General features: G+C 39.1%; 1 protein-coding gene across 6 annotated transcripts in view; it reads right to left on the minus strand.

Moving 5' to 3' along the window:
• Window positions 1-11,396, minus strand: part of CNKSR2 (connector enhancer of kinase suppressor of Ras 2) — a 257,886-nt gene that overhangs the window by 35,152 nt on the left and 211,338 nt on the right. For all 6 annotated transcript variants that reach the window (XM_030843703.2, XM_070044647.1, XM_030843702.2 and 3 more), the window contains 2 exons: window positions 10,163-10,263; window positions 7,309-7,855 (listed from right to left, as the gene is read on the minus strand). In XM_030843703.2, the coding sequence (XP_030699563.1) occupies window positions 7,309-7,855; window positions 10,163-10,263 (648 nt within the window). The remainder of the gene's footprint in view (window positions 1-7,308; window positions 7,856-10,162; window positions 10,264-11,396) is intronic.

Here is an 11,396-nt window from a genome sequence, read left to right on the forward strand (position 1 = left end):
ATCATCTTTCTTGGTAAAACAAACTGTAAATCATAACTTGTCTTACCTATACTGGTGAGGGGTTGTCATCCTTTTATGTGAGCTTTAACACTTATCTGTCCACATCTTCTGCTGGTATGACTCTGTAGCATCTAGAATTCATTCTTTTGCCAACTGAATCTGGCTTCATTACTTATTATAAAACTTCTGAGAATATTTTCCTGGCTGATGCGGGCTATTGGTTATTCGTTAAAGTACAAGTTGCAATTTCAACACATTTTACAAATGAATCAGGATGAAGCTAGGTGATGAGTGACTTCTGAGGGAGCCAGACTTCCTTCGATAGGCAGCAGATTTTGGTAGGAAAATCAACTGCCTAGGGGTGCTGGAAGATCCAGTTTCTAACAATGAATTGCTTATTTCACATGTCATATTCTGTGGCCTTCATCTTTGAAATGGGAATAAAACAGTAAAAGAATGGTTTCAGCATAGAGAAAGTGACTATAAATGAGCCATAATACAAAGAGCAGTGATTCTAGTTATTAGTATCCTAGCTCTGTGGTACCCAGCATGAAGAGGATATGCTGAACACATGCAGTCCTGTCCTTCCCTTTACAAAATACCCCAAATAAAGAATTTTGCCATGTTTTGACTTTACGTCACACAATGAATAAAAAATAACTTTAGTTTTAACTACTATATAATAGAATGGAAAAGAATAAGTGATAAAAGGGTTTAGCTACTATTCATTCACTCACTGACTCATTCATCCAATAGTGCCTGGCCTACTATGGGCCATATAATGTTTTAGGCACTGGGTATACAAGACAGGAATAAAATCCCTGTTCTTAAGAAACTTACACTCTGGTGAGTGGAAATGGAAAATAAATCAGCAAACAATATTTGATATTATACACAAATTGTAAAGCTGTGAAGATTATAAAACAGGGTAACATACTCAAGGATGAGAAGTGGTGGGGTAGGCGGGAGAAGGGGCATCTAGGTCAGACCAGGTTGTTAGGGTAGAACTCTAAAAGGGGAAAATATCTGAACCTGAATGGCAAGGTCTATAAATACATATTTCAGTAGATATATATGAGAAGGTTATTACTATTTGGAATACAAAGTTTCTTTTGAGTTCCCAAATGTCCAAAGTCAAAAAGGAAAGGAAGAGTGATTGATAATAATGTGAAATGAGGGACATTTCTATTTTAGCTCCTAGAGCACAGCTAATATATTGTGTTGAAATATACAAAATTGTTGATATTTCATCATTTTGAGCTACAAAAACATCAATTTATATGGTTCAACTCAGTAGCTGGAGCTAAACAAAGTTAGGTCATGTAGTCAGGTAAATGTTATTGAGTGAGGTTTGCCAGGACTAATTCACTATTTAAGTATTGTAATTGCCCTTTTTGCTTAAATCCAAATCTGTATGAAATCTACATAAATTACATAATTATAAAACATTTATTGGATAGACTTACAGTGTCAGAAATGGAAACTTAAGTGCTTTCTGGCATTACCTCATTTGATCCCCATACAACCTCAAAAGGTAGGTACTGTTACCACATCATTTAACAACGAAGCAATTGAGGTCTAGAGGTGTTAAATAATTTTTTTTTTTTGGTGTTAAATAATTTGATCAGTCATACCACTTGGAAGCAAGGATGTGAACTGAGGAATGTCTCCAGAGACTGTATTCTAACCTCTGATCACTTAGTGTTTATAGGAAAACATGCTTATTCATTTCAAAGGTCAACAATAATTATATCTAACTTGCTGTATTTTCAGGGTTATATAATATATACCCCTCTTTTTCTTTTTTTCTTTTCTTTTTTTTTTTTTTTTTTTACTGTACGCGGGTCTCTCACTGCTGTGGACTCTCCCATTGAGGAGCACAGGCTCCGGATGCGCAGGCTCAGCGGCCATAGCTCACGGGCCCAGCCGCTCCGCAGCATGTGGGATCCTCCCGGACCAGGGCATGAACCCGTGTCCCCTGCATTGGCAGGCGGACTCTCAACCACCGTGCCGCCAGGGAAGCCCTATACCCCCCTTTTGTTATCTAACATTTCGTTGGGGCCAAGACTTTTAAATGATGTGATCTGCGGTGTGTGTTTGCATATACACACTGAAAGAGTGAAACATTACTGGAACAAATATATTTGAGGATATAACATACATAATAGTAGAGAGGCTCATGTAGATAGTAATGATAGGCAGTCTGGTATACTCCTTTTCTTCATGATCTTAATAACAAATCAAGGTTAGTCTAAACTCATAATCATTCCATTTCCCTTGCTGTTTCGGCAGGGGCATATGATGCAGCCTTGGCCAATGAAATCTAGGGCCAAGTCTGCCAGAAGGATCCAGGAAGTTTTGATTTTACAAAAAGGACTAAGAATAGGGCCTGGTCTTTGGCTCTTTTGGATGCTATCTTATGAGAAGTGATGCTCAGAGCTGCTGGCATTACAGAAAAGTTAACTGAGTCCTGACACTGCAGAGCCATGACATTTACTCCAGAACAACCCCACCTCTGAACTTTCAGTAAGTTAGATAATTACCTTTTCCTCATTATTTAAGCCAAAAAGCAAGGGAGGTGTGATTAAAAAATCCAACCTGTAACCAATATTGAAATTATAGCTACATTCTACTTTATATCCAGTCTTTAGTGTTTTCTGTCTCTCTAACAATCTTTCTTCAAAATCAGACAATACAGTATTAAGAGAATATCTGTTTACTGCTTTCCAGATTTTTCCATTTTTTAAAAATATATACTTGTTACATTACCGCCAAGAATGGTGCCCTTAAACTTCACAAAAGTGACATATTTAAGGTTCTCTACTATTCTTTCTCTGACTTTTTGGTGCATGTCTTTTTATTCACATTGCTTGTATATCTTTTCCATCTATTCCCTTTAGACCTGAACTATAATTTAAGATATTATTGATTATTATGCTCTTCCAAACTCTTCGTGCTTGAACATAATTTATCTAGACAATAAATAAAACAGTAAAAAGTGCTGCAACATTTTTCTATTATTTTCAGCTTGCTCCTTTTTCTCCTTTAACACAATTTCATATTCTGGGAATATCTTCCCGTTGCCCACATACTTCCTACATGAATGTTCTTAAAAATAAAACTCATGGCTTTTAGAAACTCTTCAGGAAATTACTCTAAGACCCTTAAAATGACTGAAGAAGATTAATCTATCTTCTTCTGCACGATATTGGTAGTCATTATCTAACCTCTCTGCCTATATAATTTAAGATATTAGGGCACTGAGTTGCACATTTTGTACAGCTCTTAAGTTACCAATGGTGTGCAATGGATGTTGGATTTAAGAAAATAAATTTAAAATACATTTCTTGGCAGATTTCATTTTGAAAGCATCAGTAAATATTTTAGCCAGATAACCTGATATGTACTGTAGCTACTAGGTAACATTTTATCTTTCCCACCCTCAGCCCCCTAAAAAAAAAAAAACAACCTAGGTTTTGCTTTAGATTTCTAAGCCCAAGCTAATGCTGGTCTTAGAATGCTGATAGGTTATCCCTAAGGCAATGAAAAAGAGCACATTATAAATTCATTGAGTACATGGTGGCACCAGGAATGCATGGCTAGTAAAGAGTAGTCTTTTAACTGCCAAGAGGGAAATCAGCAGGATTAAGGGATAAAGCTTTCAAAAACCTCATCTAAACCGCCTAGTATGGCAAAGGAAGGAGAACTATTAGAAGCAGACCTCAAGCTGCATTAACCAAAACTGTATTTTAGTGTTATGGCAGATGATTTCTGAATAAAGAATAAATATAATATCTTTATATTTTGTCCCACACTTTTATGATTTATACTCCTTGAAAGCTGCGTAGGCTGACATAATTTATAATTTAATTTCACTGAGGTATTATAAGGCCTATACCTCAGTCAGCTTCGAAACTGCTAATTGGGATAATAGGAAATTAGTTGTCTTCTCCCAAATGCCAGTGAAGTAGGTCAGGATAATTAATATTCAAGCTGACTTTTCTGTCAAAGGAAAACACAACAGGTCTCATCTGTGTACTTTTAGTTCTATCCACTTTAGACTAAAATGAGTTCAGTCTCAGAAAAATCACAGTATGACTCAGTTAGAGAATTGAATTTCAAAAATAAGACAAAAGGTAGTTCAACCATGAGAACGTAGACTGAAGTATGCTCTAAAGAAGACTAAATTTACACCTTGTAAGCAGGGCCAAATTCCACCTGTACGAAGAAAATGAAAAAACATCTAGGTCACAGATTTAGGTACATCTTGCTTCTTAGATTGCTCTGGAGACTCATAAGCACTATATAATATAGATCACGAGAGGGGCTTGGTTGGTGCCATAATTCTTCACCCTTAAAGCTGAAGAGAAGCTATATTTTCTCCATGGCTCCTTCTGCTCACGTGCCTGGTACTTCCTATTTTTAATTTCTTGGCAAACTGAGGAAAATGTTTGGAGCTAGGGACGTGAAACTTATTTGCTCTGCAGGTCTGTACTTGATTAGTGCAAATTCACTTTAGTAGGTCACAGTGCATGCTGGCCTCGAGCAGGACAGTTAGTAACACACCGCTGCTGGTCTTTGATTCTAACAAGCACGGCAGCCTGCTGACCGGAGCAGTAGCACAGTGAGAGCTCCGGGCGGAGGGCATGCTGTAAGTGTGAGGCTGAGGGGATGGCCACAGCTTCTTTCCCATGTATTATTTTGACTCTCCTGACAGAACAGCAAACAGCTTGATTTGAATAAGCAGCCTGGAATACTTACTCCTAACGGCCGACTCAGGGCAGTCATGAATAAGACACTCCTTAACTAGACCTTGAAGATTCTTTTGAAAACACTGATTTTAGAGCCGATATTTCCCAAAGGAGGTGCTCATCAAATTGCACACTCCTAAATATTAGAAACAGTAATGCAGAAAAACCATCATTGGGAAGCCGAACATGTACCCCATTAAGTTAAGAAGCATCTTCCAGGCAAGCATGAAACGTACTGCCCTGTTGAGAATGGTTTAAAGGACACTGAGACATCAAGTGGCAAGATTATAGAAAAATACCCAGAAAGAAATGGCGCCCTGCAAGATAGTGCACGGTCACCTTTAGTGAAACAGATCAGACTGAAATAACGCGAACTACCCCACGATATCGAACCGCAAAGACAGAATGTGCAATAATACCAAGTTTACCGACACACTTCTAGGGTGGTTCTGCCTTATCGCAATCATTCCACAAAGAGAGAGCCTGATGAAAAAGATGGAAAGTATTGAATAACTGCCCACTTGACTTATTCGGGAACCTAAAGGAAAAACCCACCAACTTTGGGAGTACATCTGTATGGCTAAAAGTACATCCAATCAACAAAACAGCAAAAAACAGACACTAGAAGAAAAAATAATCGAACGCCATCTAACTAGGGATGCTCTGTGGGCTAGTGGAGACTGAAGGAAGGGCGAGCCCAGGGCTAGGTTTGCCTTTCAGGTCCTAGGACACGTATTCTCCATTCTAGTCCTCCCTACACAATGCCCAGGAGGAACTGCTAAGTATCTAGCCAGTTGAAAAAGACAGCCTCAAAGACTTGTACCCGTGGCGATGATGGAATGTGTCATGAACAGGATTCTCTATTTCAGAGGGTTGTGCCTAATTTCAACACAATTTATTTTAAAATGCCAGAGATGAAGTATTTTCCCCAATGCGTTTGTAGAATGCTGAATAAACCTCACATACTTAGTTGTAGCAGTTGTGCAGCACCTGGACAACAGTTGAAAGGAGGTTTCTAACTCATCCTTAGTTAAGTTTTAGAAAACAACTTATACTAATCATCTTAATATTAAAAATATATTACCATGCTTGCCAGAACTCCTACAGAGGCCTGACATGGTTCCTAGATCTTTCCTCCACAAGACTCTTCTATAATTTCTAATAGATGTGAATGTTGTGAGGGCGTGGCAGGTAAATCACCTTTCCTGAACCAACAGTATACCTTTTAAAAGGCTCCTCATGGAGATTATGGCTAAAATATACTTTACGTGGAAACTGCTTTAACATATGAATTTTATTATAAGCAACTCATATTTTGATAGTAGAAAAGGCCCACTGTATTTTCTTGTCGATTATCTCCAAAGTAACCCTCATTTTAAATGAGACAAGCTTCAAATTGACATGAGGCTCCTGACCTGCTGGTAACCTGTGAGATTTGAGTTGTTTTTCCAGTTGTGATGAAGAAGTTACACTAATGTATCCTGTAACCAAAGTCTCCATACTGTGTGAAATGGGCTGAAGGACACAGTCCGTTTGTATCCTTTAAAAAGAGAAGTCTAATGCCCTAGCGGGACCAAAGCAGTAACTGTGGTTTCATCAGCACCAGCTTGGGTCATCTGCACTAATTGGCCCATACTTCATTTTGAATAAAGAGATTTCATACTATTTCTTCTATACTATTTTTGGGGGTATTTTATATTCAATTCTTATAGCCAGAACTAGATTTTCTTTCTAAGTAAAATAACTGAGTTATAGCCTTTCTCTTAAACTAGCTTGGGTTTCTGGACTGGTATATCACATTAGTTATAAACAGAAGCTTGGTATGGCATGTTGGATAAATAACTTGATAACTAGTAAACATATTCTTAATGCCAATCAGAGGGTTACTTAATGACTTGTCTCTCTCAAGAGCGGATTCACATAAATTGAGCTTTGCAATCAACATACATACCAAGAAAGTAAATGGATGCTTTTGGCAAATTGGTTTCTAGAAACATATTCTGCTATTTGAAGTTAATAGAAATGCTATGTAAAATTTCTTCTTTGAAAAATTCTTTTGGATTCTTCCTTTCAACCTTCTCATGGTGAAAAGGGAAGTTATATATGTATGTATGTGTGAGTGTGTGTATGTGTATTCACTTACTTATTCAACCAAGGTTCTGCTAACACCCTGCTTGAAGCATTTATAGCTTCTGAACCCAAACTCAGGGGGCAACAACTGTGGACCAAAGGGATGATGCATGCAAGTGAAAAGAAAGTGGATAAGAGGAGGAAGCAAAACAAATGAATGCCATCAACCTTAAAAGGCAGATGGGCCAAAAAAAATTATTTGCTCTAGCTGTGGGTGTCCTGGGATGTAGGCTTCATTACTCATCTTTTTTTTTCCCAAGTTACTCAAGTTCTGAAAGTGGGACACCAAGGGATACCTGACTTCCTATGCAGCAAAACCATTATTTTAAGAAAAAAGGGAAACAGAATTCTATTTTCTTAAAATAAGAAGTTTGAAAAGGTTAGGAATGTGTGTATACAGGCTGAGAATCTCCATCGGCATACTTACTTTTGTCTCCTATGTTTTCCCCTGCTGCCTCCCCTTCCTCCTCCTCCTCCTCCTCCTCTTCCTCCACCTCTGTGGGCTGCACGTCATCCTGCGGGTCACAGGCACTAACCGGCGCGTTCAGACAGCAGTGGTTGAACCCGCTATCTCGAGGCAGAGTAAAACTTCGAGGCTTGCCCCCGTTTCCATTTAACACTTGCATCCTCTCGCTCTCAGCTAAGGGGTACGGCCCATAGTGATCCTGTAGGTGGCACTTCTGAGTTGGAAGGGTGGACTGCCGCCTGTGCTCTGGGGAGATGGCCGCGGAGTCAGAGAAGACGGAATCCTCCAGGGGCAGAGTCTGAAGATAGTGTAACCCTGAGCTCGTCAGGGGCGTCTCGATTAAATCCTGCCAGGAGCGGCGCTGACTGGCTGTCTTGCGAATGGGGGACACCACACTGCTCCCAGTCAGTTCCTGGCGAAACTCCTCATGGGATGACTGCGACTGAGAGGTCTCTGTCGAGGAGAGCCGGCTGTGTTTCGCTTCCACGTAAGGACTGGCACAACTCATCTGTGGAAAGGAGCCTCTGATCAGTCTCCACAGAAATAACAGACCATGCCTATCACCAAGGAACACATTTGATTTCCACCATCTCAAAGTTAGGCCCCAGCTGACATTTTAAGAGACTGAAACGTGGATGTATTGAAATACAGCTACGCTGGGCTCTCATGAAAAATGTGACATACTAGTGCAAACTTTTACAGCAAAGTATAAGGCAACGTGAGTGCCTATGTAAGAAATATTTAGCAACTAAAAACAAAAAAATCCTAAGTTTTGAAATCTCTATGCATTCAAAATCCTGAATTGTTGCCAAATTCATATTTCCAGATGTTATGGAGTCTGGGGATGAGAGCAAGGAGACAGGATTTTGGATGTAAAAACAAGGTGCCTCTAATCGGACACAAGCCTTCCTCTTCTTCATAGGTGAATGTCTGCTCCTAGAGTGTCAAGGATAAGCTTTCTTACAGTCTTGTCAGTTCTGTGGCACTTTCTAGAGAGTTAAAAATGTAGAAAGGATGAGATTACACCCTGATGGGAATTAGCATTTGCCTTGAGCATAGCCACTTCAGAGCACATAAACACAAAAGAAAAATGGAATATTCTTATCCTTGGAATTTAAAGTTTGGGAATATATGTTACAGCACAAAGCACAACCAAGAAAAAGGACGGGCATCAAGTGAATGCTATAAAAGTCTTGCAGGCACCCTTACCGGGACAAGCCTTACTCTAGCTCTGGGGGCTAGCAGACCAGCCCAGGCCCCTTCCTGGCAGGAGGAGCCGGATTTGTTAGATGTGATCATTACGATTGAGGCTGAGGTTGTGGCCAGGAAAAGCCCGACTAAGGTGAAAGTACACCTTCCCCTCTGGGTAAAGGAGAAGTTAAGTGGCATCTTCTGTGGGCAGCCAGTTTATCTTCCCACATGTTAATCACAATGTGAGTAGTTTCCTTCTTGAAATTCACAAGTTGCTATGATTAAAGAGCGGTTTGGTCAAGCTGCAGTTTCCCTTTCTCCCACGTTTACAAATATTTAAAGGAACTATTTAGACCCTGATGTTTTAGGGAAAGAGGGAAAATATGATATAAACTATATCTTGTTACTGACTTCATTATTTCATTTGTCTGTTGCACTTGGTACACTGCAGCATTTATTAATGAAATGTGTATACGGAGAGGAACAATTCTGCATTTCTGTCTACTTTTCTCCTTTTTCCCTTAGGTAAGAGATACTGTCATCAAACATTTCAATTAAAAATGTGACTTTCCTTTTAGTCCTTAGCCAAAAGTATTCATTCATTCATTTCAGAAATATTTATTGAGCACTTAATAAATAAGTACCAGTGTTGTGCTAGGCCATAGGGATGTACAGTGAATAGAACGGGGTCCCTGTTCTCAAAAAGTTCACAGTCCAGTCCAGTGAGCTGTTTGCAGTCCCAAATATTCTGATTTAATATCTCTGGATGACGCCTGAGCATCTGCATTTCTAAAACATTCCAGAGGCGATTCTCATGCACAGCCAAGGTTGAGAAGTGGCCTAGAATTATATGAACATCTTGCATAGCACCTTTCTTGTTAACAATCCCCTGTAGCAATACGGAGGTAGAATTAGGTGGCTGCTATTGTCCCTTAAATCCAGCTTCCATTTCCTATTTGGAAGACTCAGTCTCAAGATAGGCAGAATTCACTCTTATGGTACCGTGACCATGCAATGTATTGCCTAAAATGGGACAGCATTGAGACTCTTTTGGTAATTCTGATGGGAAATGGGCATAAAACAAACCAGGACAATTGTAAAGATCAAGGTACAGTCTATACACAGAATAATTTACATAGGTTTAAGAAGTCTTAAGAAGAAGAGCATCACATAAACACATATACATTAAACCAGACCCCATGGCTTCCTGAAAAGCTACATGCCAAAACATGTTCAATACAGATATAATATAAATTTTTACAATTGCTTCTAAAGGACATAGGAATTAACTTTGTTAGTGTAGAATAGATAAGGTCAATTTATATATCTTTTTCTAAGAAAAACTTTTTTGTTGTTGACATTTTCATGAAGGCTACTCTGACACAAATGGTATGTTTTCTTAATAAAACTGGTAAGATACTTACTAGTGTGGAATCTGTGGTGACTGACTGCTTCTCCTGATTAAATACTCTTTGTATACTTAAAATTTTTTTCCCTTATTGCTTTTAGACTCCCTGTTTTCTTTCCCCCTAAAAACCCCAAGGTCTGACATGTAATTCACTACATAATGTCTCAGGTCAAAGAATCTGATGCTATATTGAGTATATTCCTACTGGCAACTTACGGAGGGAGGCCGTGGGTATGTATCGTAGGGGGGTGGAGGGCTGTCCTGTTTGGGTGTTGATGGAGTATCTGCTTCTTCCTTGTCACTCTCACTCCAGTAATCTGAAAATTCACACACATGGATACATCAACATTCCGTTAAAAGTTTCTAGCCATATTTTCAGGAACACACACTACCAGCTAACAAAAGGAAGTTTAAATTCCATTCCGACACCCTGCTCCCCAGCACTCGCTACTCCAGGCCCACCAACTTTTACTTTCAGTTGGGTTTTGAGAAGGAAGGAAGAGTACAATCACCTAATTCCAACCTCCTTTTAAAGCAAGCAATTACACATAGCCACAATTTTAGGTATGGCAATATGCCTCCAGTGGGGTGCTGGAGCTGACTTGTCACAGCTTGAGAAGGCTGATTATTAAATTTTCGGGAATTTTGCCAACGGTTGATATTGCATTCGGAGTTCAGAATCAGCCGTGGTGGGAGTATTTATACCATGGAAATTGGCAAACACTACAAATTAAATTTTGCTCTGTTGTCATCGTCAAAAAAAAAGGAGTTAAGATAAAGACACTGCATAAGTCAAATAAGGTTTAGGGTATTTTAGATTCCAGACCAAATTACTTAAAGCTTCAATTAATGAATGATGTCACATGATGCCTCTTAAAGGTGTATCATTTTATCCTAAAGATGAACACTCAAAGAAGAAATACATGGGTTGCTGTAGATCTCTACAGGTATAAACAGCTTCAGAAATAATGTTCTCAATCCTCTTCTGTGGCTTCAGTTCACTGGTTATCTAACAGTCGCTGTTTCCAGAGTCATGCTGACATGAATCTCTATAACACCATACTCCCACCTCTACTTGGAAACACATGGCAAACGCTGATTCTTGCCAAACGCAAAAGGGCAAATCTGCTGATGTGGGCTGTAAGTTCCAAACTTCTAGAACTACTTAAAAGGGTAGAAAATGTAAGCCGCTAGACAAAGTGACTTGGCAGACCTCAGGCAAGAGGGATGGGGAAAAACTCCGAGAGATACATTAGTCAAGTAAGTAAACTACACCACAAAGGCCAATCAGCAGAATCTGTTCTACCAATATCTCAACCACCCTGTAACTGCTGGGTTAATTCTTTATGTGATTTACAAGGAAAAACCTAGAAGTATTATCCATATGAATTTCAAATGATAAAAGAAGAGAAAAGTTTCCTTATTCTTATGAAAATCTAAATCACAAAAG

Source organism: Globicephala melas, chromosome X (genome assembly GCF_963455315.2).
Source record: "Globicephala melas chromosome X, mGloMel1.2, whole genome shotgun sequence".
Taxonomy (NCBI): domain Eukaryota; kingdom Metazoa; phylum Chordata; class Mammalia; order Artiodactyla; family Delphinidae; genus Globicephala; species Globicephala melas.